Here is a 19,631-nt window from a genome sequence, read left to right on the forward strand (position 1 = left end):
CCTGGGAAGCCCCACTCACAGGCACAAAGGTTCATGTATGCCCAGCTCCCCACTAAATGACTGGTAGTGTATTATTATACCACCTCACATAAATGACAATGGAGTATTGAATCAAACACAGCAACATAAAAATCTCCTCAATTCATAATTTCATTCAGCATGCTGTGCCAGAAAGAACTACCCCAATTATTCAAAACAATGTTGAAGCAGGAAATATTTAGGACAGAGTATGAAATAAGACTGACTTGCTGAACAGCCCAATATTTCGAAGAAATGTCTAAACAGGCGTTCTGTGGCCTCACAAACCATCTAAAACCTTTCCATTACTGGGATAAGCCTTGTAACCAGTATCAGCAAAAGGTGTTATTTTTATCTAAGTGGCTGAGACATGGTGGGTACAGGGACTGCTCAGAGCTCCACTGCTATCAGCATAAGAGACTTGAGGCTTTGGCACTTGCCTTGCTTTATCTACAGCCGATACAAGAGATTCAGCAACAGCAGCTGCCAAAATGCCCTTTATGAATCCATGCCATGCAACCAAGTTTTAAATATCCTGAAACAAATGTAAAGCTCTTTTACAGACAGCTGAAGAGCTGAATGTTGAGGAAAGAAAGATTTTGTTTTTTCAGCAGGTTATGCTTAGAAGAAATACACAAGGGAGGAAGATAAAGACTTTCCAAGTACTGCTGGGGAGCACGGTGACTTCATCTGAACTTCTCCTACTGCCTTAAATTGCTTTTGTAGCCTGAGCTGGCAGTGTCAGCTCCGGGTCCATGTGGCAACTCCCACCCAGAGGAGCACAAGGCTGGAGGTTTGAGTAATGCCGCCACCAGCTGGATACCTCCCCGGGGCAGGGATGGGGCTGGCTGCGGAGCAGAGCAAGCATATTCCTCCAGGAAACATTGGAATACATTGGAAGGAGCAGTTTTGCTTTGGCCAAATCTGCTCCCAGACTCAGGATGGATATTCTGCATTGTGAACTGTAAATACCTTTAGAAATTAGAAGTTACCTGCTACAGTTTCTTTAGCTTTGTCCACTTGTGGTGAAAACTGAAGGGGAAGAAGTATTGACCATCAAGACTATCAAGACCATCAAGACCATTGACTTGATGGTCAATACTAGACTGTGAAAAATCATAGCTTAAGTATCTTTAACTCCCAGCAGGATAAGAACTCTTCTTTTCATTATTCAGATCAAAGGAGTTAATATCAAATAAGAATTCCACCAAACTTTTCTGCTCATGCAGCTCTATTGAGCAAACTGTTCATTGAGTCAAAAACAGGACTGTTCTGTGGTTACCACTTTGTGCTCCTGGGACTGCCCAGTTGTGACTCTCTGTTGCATAAGAAGGGTTCCTAAAGAGGGTTCATGGTCTGTGGGGACAAGGACAGAACAAAACTTACATCCTCTGCATCTTGCGCGAGAGTGTGAACCCCTGAGCTTACTGGTAAAATAGTTCATCATCTTTCCCACCAGTTTTGTAAATCTCAGCCATGTTCTTAGTTTCACTACAAATGCCCAAGTACAAAATTAATTATTTTTTTTGGCTAGAAGCATTTTTTTCTTTATTTTGGACCAATTTGAACTGGTGGGGTTTTTTTTGAGGGGATAAAGGATGAGAGAGGAGATTTTGGACTGTAAAATCAATTATTTGTACAGCCCTAAGGATCTGTGGAAAACTAGGTCTCACAGTCTCTCTTATGATGGGAAAGAACGAATATGAAGAAATATTGATAAAATTTAAAGTTTAACTTAAGAGTTCACTGCTTTGGTTTTGCTTGATACCTCCATTCTAGTGTTTATTATCTCAAGTCCTGGATCCTTGAGAGAGCGAATTACTTGGAAGCACTCTTACATTTAGCATATGTGAAGGATCTTGCTGGAATGAAGCATTAGCATTGGAACAAAGGCAGTCTGTAAGGGCTATGAAATGGAGGGCACAAGTACATACAGAGCTTCTGGGGATACAGAAACTCCTGTACCATGTAAGGACATTGAACATTTCATGTTTTGAAGAGAAGGTAGGTTGGTGACTCCTTCCTGTCTCAAACAGTGGGATGTTCTGACTCAATGATCTTAGAAACCCAGTGTGACTACAAAAAACCTGTACAGGTAATGACTTTGGAAGCAGATAGAGAGACTTGGATTTTATGTTAAATGAGCTATAGGGAAGAGTATAAACACCTTTTCCCTTCAGATGTCTGACACTTTCCATCAGGGCATCAATGACAAGCACATAAAAAAGAGAAGTGAAGCAATTTTCTCAGGTAAACCATTAGTCATCAAGCCAGGGTAAGTCTTCAGCTCTTTCTTGATGAGGTATTTAAAAAAGCCTCCAAGGAAGAAAGCACAGATGTCTAAGAACTGAGTTTAATCATAGTGCTCCTCAGTCAACATTGCTCCACAACTTTCTCGTGCTCACACTTCCAAAATTACCTGTTACTAATTACTAATTACTTATGAGTCCTGACCTCATTTATTTCCCCTTAAGTCTATTGTCAGAGCATTTATTACAAGATTCTGGCTTCTTGAAATGAATCCTTGAAATGAAGGGATGTAGGATGTCAAATTTAGTTTCTGCTTGCACTGTGTAGATCAAGGGGTTGTATGATGATTGAGCAAACCAAATACGATGAAATTTCATTTGTGCTAGATGCATGCATAATGCCAGCCATGGGATATTATTTCAAGAGAAGTGGAAAAATTAGGTGGCAAACAGAATTTTGGCAAAAGCACAGTTCTTCAGATGCCACATGTGCAAATCATTATTTTGTCTTGTAGAATGGTTAAGGAAATGTAACTTGAAATGCCAATTATATAATTAGAGTGTTAAGCAACTTCACTGAATGACAAGTGACTAAACACAAATCACCAAACAGACATAGCATTTCTTTGAGTAGTGTGTGGAAAATGCCACAGACCAACTCTAGCTAGCACTGGGTGGGCAACAAAGTTCAGTGTATATATTGCTAATGTCTTTCTTTGTCTAAAATAGAGGTGCCTACAAAAGCTGGGCTTTGACTGAGTGTTAGTTTTAATTCATAACTTTGAAAGGTTTTACCAGTCCTAGAAATTAAAATGGACAAAACTATTAAAATTAAAATGCTGCCTGTCAGGGGTTTAAATGAAAAAACTTAGAGCTTTCTCAATCCCAACTGCAAGACAAGCTACTTGGGGGTGGGTCTCCTCCCACTTGATTTTTGCCTCTATCTCTGTTACTATCTTCTGTCCAGTAGGTGTATGCCTATCCATTTTTAGCTGTTGAGTAGGAGAAGAACCTACCTCTGTTGTCTTCCCTGTGCTTTTCCCTGACAGGGAAAAATCTGTTAGATTTCTTGATAATACAAGTGGGCTGAATCTCCTGCTGAAGCGTGACAAGGCAGTAAACTGACATTTTTAGCTTTTCCAAACTTCTCCAATACCTTTCCCTTTTAAGCTTCTTCCCTTTCCTAACAGACACAGCAGCAAGAAAATTCAAGGTTTTCACATTCCACCATTGTCCAACTGAGCCTAAAGTAACAGCAAAATAACCAAACCAGAAACAGATTGCAAACTTAGGACAGTGAACAGCTGGCCTGTGGTCCATGGAAGGTTGGCTCACTGTATGTTGTTAATGCCTTTCTTGCCACTTCCACATGTTACACTGCACTGAAAGCTTGCTAAGGTATTTTAATGCAAGTAAGTACTAAGGGTGCAGCTCCAAAACAGCTAAACTTCTGCAGGTCAGGGCTGCTACAGCTCTGCACTCCCTCCCTCCACATGCCATTCCCGATCTCCTATTTGTGCCAGGTCATGCTACTGCACAGTGAACAGCTTTAAGGGTACTAAAGACAAACATTTCTACAAGAAACTAACTTCTCTGTACAGTTAATTTTTGCCTCATTCCCTTTAAACATCATTTTACAAGGTGGGTAATCTGAGCCAACAGCTTGCTGCTGTGGAAAGAGATCACTCCCTCTCCTCTCCTCTCCTCTCCTCTCCTCTCCTCTCCTCTCCTCTCCTCTCCTCTCCTCTCCTCTCCTCTCCTCTCCTCTCCTCTCCTCTCCTCTCCTCTCCTCTCCTCTCCTCTCCTCTCCTCTCCTCTCCTCTCCTCTCCTCTCCTCTCCTCTCCTCTCCTCTCCTCTCCTCTCCTCTCCTCTCCTCTCCTCTCCTCTCCGTGGGCAGTCCTGATGTCTCCCTTGTTTCAGCACTGGCATTTATCTAAGGCCCAGTGGATCAGCCCAACTCAATGAGCTTGCTTGCACCTAGCACAGCAGTTTAGGAAGCAGCCAGGACTGGAGATGAAGTAAATGGGAAAGAACAACCAAGGCAGCGTCTCACCTTGAAGATGCTCAAAAGCTGCCTCAACATGGCCTGGGCAGCCTGTTCTAGGTGGCCTTGCTTGAGCAGGGACCTTGGACCAGGTGATTTCCAGAGGTCCCTTTCCACCTCAACCATTGTGTGATCCTGTGAAACCTCACCACTCTTGTTAAACCTCAACAACAGCAGTCAGGAGAATATTCCGGCGTTCTTTTCTGTTTTCCCAACAGATGAAGACAGTCCCAAAAATATACATGGTCTTTGTTTGTCATTAGTTATGAGTTACATGCCAAGCATTTAAGATAGGCAGAGACTGCAACAGAAGCATTTCATACCCTGCTGACATTGCTGTGTAAACAAACATGCATACACAGAGCACTGAAAAATCCTATTATGCATCTTCAGCAAGAAGCAGTCACATTGGAAATCCACTCAGGAAGCCCTGAATGAGAGGACTGAAAGAGTCTGGCAAGAAGATAGGCTTGCCTTGGTTTGCATTTTTTTCCCATTCAGCAGTTAATTAGTAACCCACTTTTTGAAAATTAAAGATTACACTTCCTGAACAAATACAAGCATTTGATCTTGGGCTCATCAAGGAAAACTTTAGCAGCTGCCAGGGAAAAGCAAATGTTCTGTCACGTACATGCAGACTGACATAATGCAAAACAGAAGATGAAGAATACGGAGAGAATGTACCAGTACTTCCACACACAGTCGTGGGGAGCACAACAGATGAGGAAAAATATCAAATAGCAGACAACAGTCCAGTGAGCCTAACTAAAACCTGATGGGATGGCTCCTTACTGCAGCAGCAACCTAGCAGACTGAACAGAAGAAAAGCAAAATGTGGTGCTATGTATCATAAGCAGTTTAAATTTCTTTCCTACATGAGCTGGCTCTTTTGGAGCATTGGGCACTCAGCTGTGGTCATGCTGATGCCCCCTCCTTGAAGGAGAAGGAGACCTACTTGTGTGAGATGTTTTCAAAAGATCAGGTGGAAGTCCTGATGCTGTAATGGAATTGCCAAACTTTGGGAAAACTGCTAGAAAATTTTTGCTTATTAAAACTGAAGTTGTATCATTTTATTGAAGAAGGCACCCCAAAGAAATGATAAATGCATTTACAGTAAGTAAAGTAAAAATGAGGTGATAAATGAAGCATATAACATCACCTAAGGGAAAAAGACAAAAAAAGGATACATCCATTTTTTTAAAGAAAACCTTGACATTTTTAAATTTTTTGACCATGTCCAGTACATAAAAATCCATTGTGAAGTAAATCTCAACATCTAGAAAATACTAACTTCTCGTTACAAAAAAAATAAATTTGTAATTAATGTAGCGTCCAGTAAATCATCTGATTTTCTGACCTGGAAAGGTATCTTAACAAAAAACACAACCCCATTTATCTTTTCTGGTTACAGCACTGGACAAATTCTTATCCTTCACATACTCAGTGATGACACCTTTAGTTATTTTGGCTTTTGTAAATTCCCTAGATGCTGCTTCCTGAGCATGCTCTACAAGCAATTCTGAGACCAGAACAGAGATGTGGAGCTTCTTTTCAAAACTTAATGCTCCAAGCACCCTTGAGCCTGTCACCCCTCTCTGTTGCTCCTTGAGAACTATTTCTGCCCTTCTGTGTTCAAATGCCACCAGGAGCTGCTCACATCTGGGCATCCCAATGTCTGTTAACCCTGTTGAGAAATGCCTGTTTGCAGGCCAGCAAAGATGGTTTGATACACAACACATTTCAGTTTGCTCACCACTGCTGTCTGCCAAGCTTTCCATCAGTGATTTCTGAAACTGCTGAGTGTGGCATCTTCTTTTCAGTACATCCTCTTCATGTTGGGCTCTCTGATAAATTCTATCTTATCAGTAGCTCTCCCACTTCTACAATTTCTGCCCCTGCTCATTCTCTTTCCAGCTATTTTTATAATTGAAAATAAAAGTGCTATTGGTGGAAGATTAAATATAACATTAAACATTAGGTATCTTCCTGCAAAATAAAAGCATTCGGTTCTATGCATTGCAAAGTGCAGAAGAGTTCTAAAACTACAATCTAATATACAACATAAATAGAATGGATAACATTAAGAAAGCAAGGAATAAAAATAAAGGCATAAAATGTTCATTGATATCACTTTAACAGTACAATTAGATGAAGTAAACAGCTGAACTCAGTAATAAACAGATTGACAGTATTGACAGCTCCAAAAAACATGCATTTGGTTAAAATCTCCAAAATCATCAAAAAGTATTAAAGCAATGAGACTTTAAGACAATGGATTGCTCTTTGATCTGCCTCCTGAAATTCAAGTAGAGACCTGGTCACTCCTCAATGAACATTAAGTTACTTGGAGTTAAAAATTTCCTTGTTCAGGCAGAGTACTCCATGGCAAGCATGCTAAATCTCAAAATGGGCCCAAGATGTTCTTTCTCATCACTAGCACTGACTTTTAAATAATTTCATTTTAAAATGAATGTTCATACTTTCAATTTGCCTGCTGTTCAGTAAGCCTTATGAATGCACCCAAGATGTTTATTCTTTCACAGCTATGACAACCACAGGACTGTGATACCCCAAAGCACTCAGTCACTCTGAGCAGTAACATCCAGAAAAACAATTATTGTAAAGACACTAAAGATGGTAACATTGCAAGTTTCTAAAAGATACATGTAAACATGGAAGCTGAGTTTGACATTGGCTTGTTCATAGCAGAAGTCACTTCTAAGATTAAGAATATGTCACAGGCTGTCTTGCTTGACATAGGGCATCAAATTTTACCTAGCTGCCATTATAGTGAACCCAGCGATATTTGTTGAGTGCATCTATAACAAATTTAAGATATTGACTAGAGTCCTTCAGGGAAAACATAAATCTCCGTTTCCTACAATTGCTAGCATTACAACTTCTAACTTACAGTTCTTAGTGTGCCTGCACTCAAGAATTCAAAGAACTCTTCATGTGTCACAGTTCACTAAAACTGGAAGATATTTTTTGTAGCAGTAACAAGAAATTCAGGTTTTAGTACTTTGAGATGTAGCAGTGTGGATGTCTTTTTTTTTGGTGGGGTTTTTGATCACCCCTTCTGCTTAGCTCTAACTTTCTCTATCACTCTTCTATGGCCTTCAGACATTCACTGCCCCATTTCCCTGCACTTTCTTAGTTTTCTGCTTCATTCCAACTATATTTGATTATATAGCCTCCCATCTATGAATTTTTCCCTTTTCTGTCTCCTACTTTTCATATCTTGAATTTTCTCAGTGATATAAATAAAAAACTATCTGGACTTCCTTTCTGTTACTTTAACTTTCAATTCATTCCCCAGCTTTACAATATATGCCTGAAGTCCATCATAAGCCCTGAGAACAGGTTGTCACCACTCCCACAGCAATGTAAAAAATGCCAGGCTTCACTACCATTAAGGAAAAACTCAGCTTTTATTGAGAAAATCAATAGAAAGTGGTCACAATTTTAACTAATAGCTACTTGTAACTAAATTTTACTGAAAAATAAAACCTCCAAAGAATAGTTGCTGTTAAGGAAAGAGAATTTTAGAGTTATAGTCAGGTAACGGGAAACAGAAAAAATAGAAAGAAATCATTCAGGAAAAAAAAATACGAACCCCATTAAATTTTTATAAAAGAGGTTGGTATACCTGAATGCAAAACCTAGCAAAACATGTGGCAGGATAGACTGCAGTAGTGCTCTAGGAATGTTTCCCATTTTTTCTTTTAGTCAAAAGAAAAGTGAAAGATCAGCAATTGCTTCCACAATACTGCTTCATGACCAAATGAGATATGCCTTGTCAATCAGACATTCGAAATACACACTAATTAGTGTACCAGTATGATATGTTTATATTAATCTGAAATTGCTCAGATGAAGTATGTGGGGAAAATATTTGAACTCATTAAAATCACAAGCTAGACCAATCTAAAGAATGAAAACTCCCTACAGAGTACAGGAAAAGAGCAAGAGACTTGAAAAACTGCAGTGTCAAGTCTTGACATATTTGAAACAGCCAGATAATGTACTCATGTAGGATTGTAAGCACTTTGGTATCTGCTGGGTAACAAATCTCCCACTGGATACAAGTAGGGAGACACATTACAAAAGACAAGCCCAATCTATAAGGTATTCTACAGTGATGGAGATGCCATTGGCAGCATAGCTTTCCTTTTTTTTCCTTTTCATTTCTATTTTTTTTATCAGCTGCCACGTACCACACTATTGTAGTTCTCCTGCCACAATATAGTCACAAATCTGTATATAGCTTTTTTGTTAGATACTCTCACACATCACTTTTCACCCCTTTTCCACCAAAATATTCCAGAGTCTCATTCCTAAAGTGTTCCATAAAAAACCTCTAGAAATTATAGAATCAATATTTTTAAATGAATGTGAGAAAAATTATCTTCATAAGCACTGAAGCCAACAGTTCCTGATGTCAAACCATGCCAGGCCTCCCTACTGAGGCAGAAATCACCATCCCTCCACTGAAATCACAGCCTTCCAAGTGATCAGTCTATCCTAATAGCCATAAAATACTACAGACATGATCTAAAAGTAACAGATTACAAAAGTTAAAGAAGAATTTCTAAAATTCAAGGTTTATAGCAAGCAGTTATCTTGCACTTATTTAATTTGACACTTAAAAATGAAGTTCAGTTTGACAAAGGTGCACCATTTCTGTCTCCTATTTTTAAAAGAATAACTATCAAATCAACCTACTATGAGTAAAATTGTAGAAAACAAGGAAAAAACATACCAAGCAATAAGAACAACAGAGAAAAGGGAAACTTTCTTTTAGTTTCTTCTAGTTAATAGCCCTATTTTTGTCATTAATTTATTAATTCCAGTGCCTTGACTTGCTAATGATTAATTTTGCTCTTTTTATTCAGGTGATGGAAAATGATCCTTTAATCTAGTCATGCTACCCCCTTATCAAACACAACCCATCAACAGCACCCCTCTTACCCAGCAAATGAAATTCCTTTGACACTTAGGAAAGCCGTGAGCAGAAATTTGTGCATCCTGTCCAGTGAGTGGATTTATTTTGTGAGACACTGGTTGGCATTTGGCTTTCAGATTATTATTTTCTTTTGCTCTTGGCTCAAAAGAAATCTTTGCACAAGTGATGTGGGTTCAGTAACAACCACCCCATCATGCAATAACAAAACATTTATCTTTCCATTTTAAGAACCCTGTGGAAAATTACGTAACTAAAACCAATTATGAACAGTTTTTAAACTTCAAATTGAAACAAGATGAAGAAATTCCAGCTACATAATGGCCCAAGTAAAATTATTTCTACCTATTTGTGAATATGCTATGATACAATCTTTATCTGTGATTTTACAGAATTTTTTTCTTCTCAGAAGAATATCCTATTTGGAGCATGGAATGGGTACATTTGGGATGAAACTAAAGATGCACATAATCTGCAATTTCCTAATTTCTGGGTGCTTGACTTTTCAGGCTCAATACAACATTTTCATTTAGAGGTCTTAAATATATAATTATTCAGATGGCTTAAATGTGCTTTTTGCTTACAGAGTCTCTTTTCTGTTTACATATCATACTCTAGCCTAAATAAATGCTAAGACAAAGGCCAAGCTGGCTGGTAGCCCAGAATGTAGTTGTTACCAAACTGACAGGGACCACCTTAACTTCATTGAAATGTCTAAATATCGTACTTGTGTTGTAACGATATTTTAAAAGCCTATCCTTACTGAAAGAAAAATGGAGCAGCTTTAGAGCAGCATAAACAAGTTGCTGGATGAAATGAGAATTGAATGTCAAAGTATGGTCTGACTTACCACAGCTCTCCATTACTGTAAAACACCAAACACTTAAGGGCAGGAAGTATCCTCATGTTACCATGTAAATAACTAATGGGCTTAGTTTATGTTAACAACTAACTAAGGAACTTTCAATAAAAAACCCACCAAACAAAAATATGGCTAAGGGTGTCCAAACTTTTCCCTAAAAGTAACTAATTCTGCTAATTCTTAAGGCAGCTTTCCTTTTTTTTCTTAGAGAATCTTGCATAGAGTCTGATAAAATGTATAGCAAATGTGAACACAGTATCATTTAAAGATAATCTGTAAAGGCAAGTAAAAATGGTAATTTTTCTAATCTACTGAAGATATGAAAGGTGCAAGGTTTGGTTTAATGTTTTCTTCTGCTTGTTTCCTTTTTGCTTTTAATACTTTCAGAGTATCAAAGTCTTGTCTTGCTTTTATACGTACAAGTGCTGGAGGACAAGACAAGAAGAATGGAAGTCCCCCTCAGTTCCCATCTGAAGCAACAGGGTGATAAATTATTAACATTGAGCCTTTTTTTTTTTTCTTCAGGCTTTTTGCCAGAAGCTTGAATTAAATGTTTTAGCAACAGCCAAACAAAATGGAAGTTTTACACAGTCTGATTAAAAATGCCTTTCCCCTCTCAAATACCAGTTTCTTGTGACAGATGATGGCTAGAGATGATGGCATCATCTCTCTGCTTTTCCAACTATTCATAATCTTCTAACAAAAATAGGATAGACAAGACCTGATACACACATAAAAGCAAATAAAACCTTTGCAGAAACTTTACATCTGACTTTAAAACCAAAGCAAGCTCTTCAGGCTTTCCTAATATATCTTAAAAATATGTAAAAGGCAATTTACTTTTGTCTCCTTTTCATTTCACTCTTTAGATCTAATCAGGATTTTAGTAGGGCAAGAGAGGCAAATCCCTGTGACAAGAACATGCCATATGAAAAGCACAAGAATGTGTCGAAATTTTTAAATTTACTAACGCTGACAGTCTGGCCTTACCAGATATTAATAAAATCACAAGAGTGGGGGTGAAGGTATGATACCTGGTCATGGCTGGCTTCAATGGAGCTCCCGATACCTTGGAAAGTCATCTGCACAGGAGACAGTGTCAAACAGGTCAAACACTCTTTGCCATTTTGTCTATCACTGTAGTGTACCTATAACAGAATAACATACGTAATCTGCTAAACACCAGGTTTGCACAAGGGAATCATGCTACAATACTGTCCCTTTCCAACAAGCTTGTAAGAAGAATTCCAGACATTTACATTGAATTCATCTTTAATATCAAAAAAGGAGTGTGTAAAATAGTCTAGATAGTCACATGTTGAACTGGGGCCCAATTTTCCAAGATATGCCTGTTGCATAATTTTTGAAGTGCTGAGTTCTTCAGATTCTGACATCTTTCAGACTGAATTCAAGATGTTATATCTATATAAGAATCTAGCTTCAAGTTAAAGTTTCCAACCTACATGTCATTCTTAGAGCATATTGTAGCTTAGTTATAAAACACCCAAGTAAATCATTACAACCTCGAAAAATTTGCCAATAATAGTTTAATTTTTCCTATTTTAATTTCATTTCTAGCAAAATCCACTAACACTATTGACATTACTATTATGATACATACAACAATTGAATCAAAACGACAGATAAAATGGAGAAATCGCATTCTTCTTGAGATGTCTAGACTATCCTTTTCTAAATGTAACTCATTCCCTGTGGGCATCAAGATGTGTATATTGAACCTGAACTAGCATGAAATACAGAGAAAGATAGTGCTTCTACTTGAATTATTCTCTTTGTCTTCAGGTTCCCTTCAGATGGTTTTTAAATCCTCTAAAGAAAGGACGGATTTTAACATGGTGAAACAAAATGAAATTAAATGTTGCTAGCATTTCATTATTAAGAACAGGTTGCCACTCATGCTGAACTGTTGAAATATTACAGTGCTCTGCATAGCTCCTGACTTCTGGACAGGCAGATCAAGCACTTTGTTCTACAGGAGAGGTGGAATTTAGTTTATGGTGGTAATTTACATCAACTGTGTGACCCCTGTCAGAATTGGAAAGAGAGATCAGCTCTGCTGGAGACAGACCTTTTATGTTAGTATCTATTTACAGCTCTATGGCTCTCAGGCAAAAGGTACATGCTAAAGCCTCATCCTGACTTTTAGGCTACAAAATAAATCTTGCCATTTCTGAAGACAACTAGGAACTACATTAAGTTTATTCCTGTGGAAACAGTTTAGTGACAATATAAAAATTGTAAACTGTGTATTAAATCCCTTGTGCCTAACTCTGCCACAGGTGGAAATTGGGAATACTTCAACTGAAGCAAAACCAGTGAAAAACTGATTAAGGGGAAAATCAAGTTGGTGCTATGTTCCAGAATTACTTTACTGACAACACATCAAAACAGTTTTGCTGTGGCCAAAAGTAAGATACAGAATGTGAAAGTCTTGTACTGTGTATAGAAATACTGATTTCATTCAGCCCTTCTTAAAGCTTTCTGGATTATTCCTGTCTCTCTTCCTCTCAACCCCCACATTATGTGCCTACTAAATTGCTTGTGGCTCTCTGCCAGAAAAGCCATACTACTCACTTAGAAACCACAAGAGGCCCCTTCACATATACAATGGTTTAACTTTGATTAATTGAAAGAGGTATGAAGGTATGAAATTTGGCTGACAAATATAAACTGAAGTCCTTTAAATGTCAGGGACTACTGTTATGACAAAGGCTTATCAAGCTTCCACAACTGGTTGCAAAGTAGATTTTCTGCTGAGTTTGTGTTGTGGGAATGCAATGTGAGAAATGGGGCAGCAAAGATCAAGAAGATGGTCCTGTGCTGCAAACAGGACGTCAGAAAAGAAGCAAAATCTGGTGACCAAGAAAAGGACATATCTAGAAATGGGGAAATGGCCCTTTCTGAGCTGTGCAGCATGTTTGTCAGTTAAGTTTTTGTCAGAATAATATGAGTATAAAATTCACTAGTGTCCACTGGAATAAAGAATGACTAACAAGCTGAAAGAACAGGAGATAGCCAGAGGAAAAAACTGTCAGTATTTCATGACACTACTATCTGCAATAGCAGATTTGACTCACATCCCCTTTAGAATCCCACACTGAAATGGCAATAAATTCAGAATTTTGGTATCTCTATAGGCTTAACTTTCCCAAAAGGATTTCATTATGCATTTTTGGCCTCATCTCAATGTATCAAGGCCATTATTTTGGAATTTCTCAGACAACAGTTTTCTAATTATCTCTTGCTCTGTTGAAGCTCTTCAGCCAAACCAAAATAAACACTTTCTATATTAATGATATGAATAGTGATATAAAACACAAAAGACTGGACTTTAAATAGGAACAAATAAGACTTTGTCCTTTCATCAGATCTCTCTAGTCTACAGATTTGTGCAGTCAGAAGAAACATTCAGACTTCTACACTTGGCATGCGTATGTGCAATTTCCCAGTAATCCTGTTTTGTTATTTATCAGTCCAGTTGCTACATTCTTAAACTACATTATTCCTTTCCCCTTCAAGTTTGCTCAACAAGCCAAAATTTGGGGCTTTTTTATTTACCTATTAGAGCAGAATGTCCAAATAAGGCACTCAGAGAGAAATAATAGTAGTCAAATAATTATCAAATAGCTCAAATAGCAGCAAACACTTCTTGGGTTTTGGCCAGCAGCATGGTGCAAATATTTCAGTTTCTATGTCCATGCTATTATTACTTAGTGTGGGAAGAATCTGAACATCTATAACACTCTTTCAAGAATATCATATCCTGTAAGGCAGAGCACAGCAAATACCTGACTCAGTATCTGTGATCAAGGAGTGATGACTGAAGGCTGGCCAAATGCTCTGATGGTGATTATGAAGCCATTATTGAGATTAATGACAACAAAAATAATAAGTTTCTAAGTTCCTCTGTGCCTTAAAGAGTCAGGAGTGCTTAACTACAGCCCATCTCACCAGATCTCTGTTGGGCAGGCAAGGACACTTCATGGACAGCCTTTAAATGACTCATCCAAGCTGGACTGGACTGACTGGCAGTGCTGGGACTCTAAGCCATCATAAAGGCCTCTGGCCTAACCACAATTGGTCATTTTCTCTTTCCATACATTGTGGAGGTAGAAACAAAAGAGTTATGAAAATAATTACTCTCTGTGTCCAGGACCTAATTTCCTGGCTTCACTTTTTATAATTAAGGGACACTCATAGATTAGCTCAGTGCATTTAAGGATTAAACAGCAATGAAATTTCACTCATTAATATTCAGAATGTTTTATTTAGATAACACATAAGCAGAGATCTCATGGAAAAGAATTAGAATCTGGTTAGAAAACAATGGCCAGGATATAGATATCTCTAGCAAGGGTTGTGCAAGTTTCTGAGTAAAATGCAAGACTCTAGCCTCAGACTATTATGAGTGATTTACATGTAATTCTCCTCCAAGGTTTGTCCACACAGCACAAAGCAGTGTCAGCACAACAAGATGCTGGCAATAATTCTAAATGAGACTGCTCATTTATTGGGAAAAGCACACAGCACTGCCAGCTTTTCTCCTGGGTAACTACATACACCTGAGATAAATCATGTATGGCCAGCTCAAGAATCCCAAACACAGCACTCCACAGCACAAAACCTCAATGCATAAAACACAAAGGGCATCCCAGACACCAAAATACAGAAATAAATTCTAGAAGTATATTTTTTCACAATGCCACAGATTTACTCACACATATATGTTTTCTTGTTCTATATTCACATGACATGCAAATGTATATTCATTTTACAGATTGCTTCAGTAAGGAACAAGCAGCATGGTATGAGTATGTATGGATGGGTGCCATTCATTGGAGCGTGTATACAGACATTTATGTGAAGGTCTGAAACCACTTGACAACTTATGCTGAAATTTGGCCCTTGTTTTCAGTATTTCAAATTACTGAAGAGATGTACATATTCTGATGGGCATTTATAGCAACATATAAAGGAAGATAGAAGATGAATGTTTATAATGTTACAAATGAATGGGGAATGGCATAGCCAGAATTCTTAATTTTATATATTATTTTATACAGGAGAAAGTAAACTGCACTGCATAAAACTGTAGAGGAAATTACATTTTAGGGTACTTCTATCATAATGCTGCTTCACAAGCAGGAAATTTCCCATTTCTCTCATATTTCTATAAAGATGTCTCTTCAGTCTACCTTTACTATAATACCTCTCCCTACTTGCAAGTGTTCTCATGGAAACTGCAAAAATATTTCAGGATTTATCTTGCAATAAGCTGCTTTAAAAACTGGATCAATATGCAATTTCAGATAATGGCCATAGTTAAACTGCAGAAATGATTCTGCAAATACAATGTTCCTAACTTCAAGAAGAGCCTAGTCTGCTGGCCTTCAGCATGCATGTCTGAATTTGAACATCTGTCCTTCAGCATGGAGAAGGGCTGTGGTTTACTGAATCACAGCTGAGGAGGGTGAGAGACCTGCTGTACTGCTACTTAATCATTAAGCTTGACTATAATACCCCAAACTACTCTTAGAAACGAGTTAGCTAACAAGAGTCTGAGGGGAGCAAAAATAAAGGCTACCCTTTTCACACACTGCTGCTTAGATGTTCACAGTTTGAAACACAACTTCTGTCAGGACAAACATTTTCTTTCTTGAACATTTAATAGTTTAAAAAAAATACAAATTACCAAAAGAAAGAAGTCATCTGTGACACTGGAGTTCAAGTTTCCAAACTGAAAACTACTTTGAGTCAAAGCATCAGCAGGAGTCTTAGAATGCTAGACAGAAATAAACTAGGTAATAAAATGCCATTATGTTCAGCAATGCACAAATCTTCTGGATTGACAAGCCTGGACTATTTTGTTAGAACAAAGGATGGTATTCCTTTAAATCTACCCCTTAAAGGGAGAGCACCCAATTGAGTCTTGAGTTTACAGAGTAGTTTCCAAGATTTTACATAGGCTTAGATTTACAGCAACAAGAAAACCAGAATAGGCTCAGAAATTAGTTGTTAAAATAGTGATTTTGATTTGGACAAGAGTCTCATGAAACAGTTTACTTCCTCTGGCATCCTGGTGAAAAGCTTTCTTTTTCATATGGGTCTTTTATCTTCCACTTTATGTTGTTCATCTACAGTTAGTCATGTCAACTATCAAAGAAAAAATGAAACAAACCTGTCTGAGCTCCAAGTCTCTTTCATGCTTATTTATTGATGAAGAAATACTTCGGGCACAGAAATAAATTTAATATACTTGCTCATTTCAACCATTTTATCAAAGCCAATTTTAGGAGCTTTCACTGTACAGTTTGTAATACTTAAAAGTATGAATCCTTGTATTATGTATTATCCATAGAGATTTCCTAACAAATATTAGATCAGTTCCTTCAGACACAGAGCAGTACGAGATTCCAAATACCACTTTTCATTCTTACTACCTGTTTAACAATTACTTTTTTATTTTTTTAGTAAAAACAAAACAAAAAAAGAGGGGGAAATCCCATAGTCGAAACAAATCTTTTTTAAAAAGTTGAATAACAGACATAAAAACCAAGCCCAAGTTGGGAAAAAAATTATCCCAGATGAAATAATAAGATATACACAAAAAATTTCTTTTAAAAAAATCAGAAAAAAGAGCATTGAATCAAACTGTTTCCTGCAATGCTGGAGTTCCTTGATGTACTGCTATTACTAAATATAGTATTTTACTAATCTCAGCAGGGTGCTGGCTAACTGCATGCCCGTCAGATGTTTTTAACGGCCACCCCCTGTGGAACAAATCTAAGGAGAGCATGAAAAACACCCACATTTAAAAAAGCCCCCTTGCTAGATCATTAAGGAAAGATAAAGGCCTGTACATTGGGATGTGATATATAACACAATCACTGTGCCAAGAAAACACATGTTTGATTAGCGCGCCTCAGGTTCATTAATCGCCGTGTCTGCCTCACAGCAGTGGGTACAGTTCCCTCCGTAGCTACTGCACCAAAGGGTAAAGACACTTGGTAGCTTAAAGACTGACAGTTCAGCAGTAAATCTTGAGCTATTCCAACATGCCTCTCTCACACAGTTTGAATAGCAGCTGTATCATAGCCTTAAATCTTCATTAAAATACAGTCCTAGGGTTTAGACGATGAAATAAACCATTACTGCGCCATAAATAGGCAACAACAAGCAGACTAAAGGCATTGTCACAGGTTACTGAGGCAGTATTTCACCCTCCTGGCTACAGTAACGCACACACTTGACATCTACAAAAACCAGCAAAGTACAAATAAGAGGAGAAAAAAATATTTGGTACGGTTTCCAAAGACAATATATAAAATATCTGCTAAATGCAAAGTAATTCTGAGCCGAAGAAACTTGAAGAGGGTTTTTTTCCCTGCTATTCCTCTGAATTCAGAGCTCCTGTTTCAGTGATTCATGAGAACTGGAAGGTTGAGCCATGTATTATGCTCAGTCAAGCAAGGGAGACCCAGCTCTGTCCGACCTCTGGATGTGATGTTTGGTTTCACAAAAGAGAAAATCAGCTGCCACCATAGCATAGAGGATAATCAGTGCAGCAAGTGCTTACTGCTCACCTTCCATCTGTTAAATCTTAACCCAGGTAAGTATTTATACAGACAGCAGCACATGCAAAGTGAGCAACTTTGTTTACAATGGCTGGCACTGAGAGGTGCAAAGAGACCTGTTTGTCTGATAGGAAAACTGAAATCAGGGGATGGGACTTTCTATTTTAAAAAAAATCACACTTACATTGAAAACTACCTAGCTATCCGGTTCACATCCTCTATTCTGTAAATAAGATACATATTTTTTGTCAACATAGGAGAGAGTAGCTTAACTCCACCGAGTTTAAACACTTAATACAATCATCCCCCCAAATAAATAATAAAAACGTGATAAAAATTAATACATTTTAATTATTCAGAAATTAACACAATGCAGAGCACTACAAAATAATGTTAACTATAGCTGACGTGGTTTTTGCAGAAACAACTTGTCTGCCACACATATAACAGGTAAATACTGTGTTTCCAGAGGGAGGAGCTTTAATAAATTTTATAATTCACATCAAAGGAAACATGAAAAAAACTGGCAATCCTGAGATCTCCTGTTCTCATCACAGGGCCTAAAAAGTAGGAGGGAGGTGAGAAGGTGTGTTTTGCTAATAACATACCCTGAGGATGAGCATGGTATGGAGCATTAGTGGAGAAGCCTGGTCTTGGGTACAACCTGAACAACTGATGACATGAGAGAGGAACTTGGTTACTTTGGAAAGACAAAGTTGCTTGAGTTTGAAATAACTTTCTAGCAACAGCATGAATGAAAATAAGTTCTCAGGAACACTCTTTTTAAGGACTAAGGTTGTCACTGAAGTGAAGAGTGAAGCAAACATTAATGATTCTCTGTTTACAAACCACGTGTGAAAGCCCCAAATGCTGCATTAATGAAGGGAGAACAGGATCAGTGTGAAACTGTGAATAGAAAATCAGCTGCCTGAATTGGCTAAGAAATCTGAGGCTGGTACAGACCCTGATGTTGTGCACTAACCTAGAAATAGGGCAATATGCATAAAAAACCACCCTTCTTTAATTAAAACAAGAAACAACCATTTCACTTCCGAAAATTACCCTGCTCCGTTGTACTTTCAGTGTTTAGTGAGACTGAAGGAGAAGATATCCAAATAAACCCTCTCTTAAAGCCTCAGCTTCAGTCACAGAGAGGGGAACAAACTCTAACTTGTCTCCTTTCTCCTTCTTCACCTTTTCTTATTGCATCTCTTTTTAAGGGTCTTTTCTTGAGAGCTGAATTCCCTTACTATAATTAAAACTAAACCCTAGTCTGCTATGAATTCACCACTGCACCTTCACATTTTTGCCAACTGAAACTTCCAGTCTTTCAAAGTTTGGGCTCTGTTCCAAGCCAAGGTCTGTAGCTAAGTTATCAAGTCACATTAGGATTTACTGAGAAAGATTTTGGCAGAGAATGCAGTCCGGTGTGTTCAGTGCTGGCTGCAGTATTTTGAGAGATCCTGATAGCTTTTAAACTTTCTTATACATAAATCCCCTAAATTCTAAAATTGGCTATCAAAATATAACTCACATTTTTTCCACAGACCAAGTTACATGCAGGGATATGTGGGAGGATTTCAAACTTATTTGCAAGATGCCAAGTAGACAAGCTAAAATGTTACCTAGGTGACATCCACACCACACCTGAGGACCCACACACTACCAGTAGCCAGTTATTCTCTGTTTACCTTCTTTCCTTTCAGAAACTGAAACAAAAAAGAGGCCCCTGGCTTTTTCTGGAGACAAGAAGAGCAAAACTTCAGCAGTGCTTGAATAAAGGGCTTGAAATAAGGAGAAAGGTAACAATGGCCAGAATAGAAGAAAGTTAGTTTAGATAGAATTCTGGTCCAGCTAGTTGGATAGCTTGTGCTAGATTTGCATTTGTTTTCCTAATGC

The 19,631-nt window shown here is 38.0% G+C and overlaps 1 protein-coding gene across 5 annotated transcripts in view; it reads right to left on the bottom strand.

Moving 5' to 3' along the window:
• Window positions 1-19,631, bottom strand: part of STAU2 (staufen double-stranded RNA binding protein 2) — a 171,170-nt gene that overhangs the window by 50,599 nt on the left and 100,940 nt on the right. For 3 of the 5 annotated variants that reach the window (XM_059474256.1, XM_059474238.1, XM_059474247.1), the window contains exon 13: window positions 11,172-11,285. The exons of the other annotated variants lie outside the window; for them this stretch is intronic. In XM_059474256.1, coding sequence (XP_059330239.1) covers window positions 11,172-11,285 — 114 coding nt within the window. The remainder of the gene's footprint in view (window positions 1-11,171; window positions 11,286-19,631) is intronic. 5 annotated transcript variants of the gene reach the window in all.

The sequence above is a fragment of the Ammospiza nelsoni genome, chromosome 1 (assembly GCF_027579445.1).
Source record: "Ammospiza nelsoni isolate bAmmNel1 chromosome 1, bAmmNel1.pri, whole genome shotgun sequence".
In the NCBI taxonomy this organism is placed as follows: Eukaryota; Metazoa; Chordata; class Aves; order Passeriformes; family Passerellidae; genus Ammospiza; species Ammospiza nelsoni.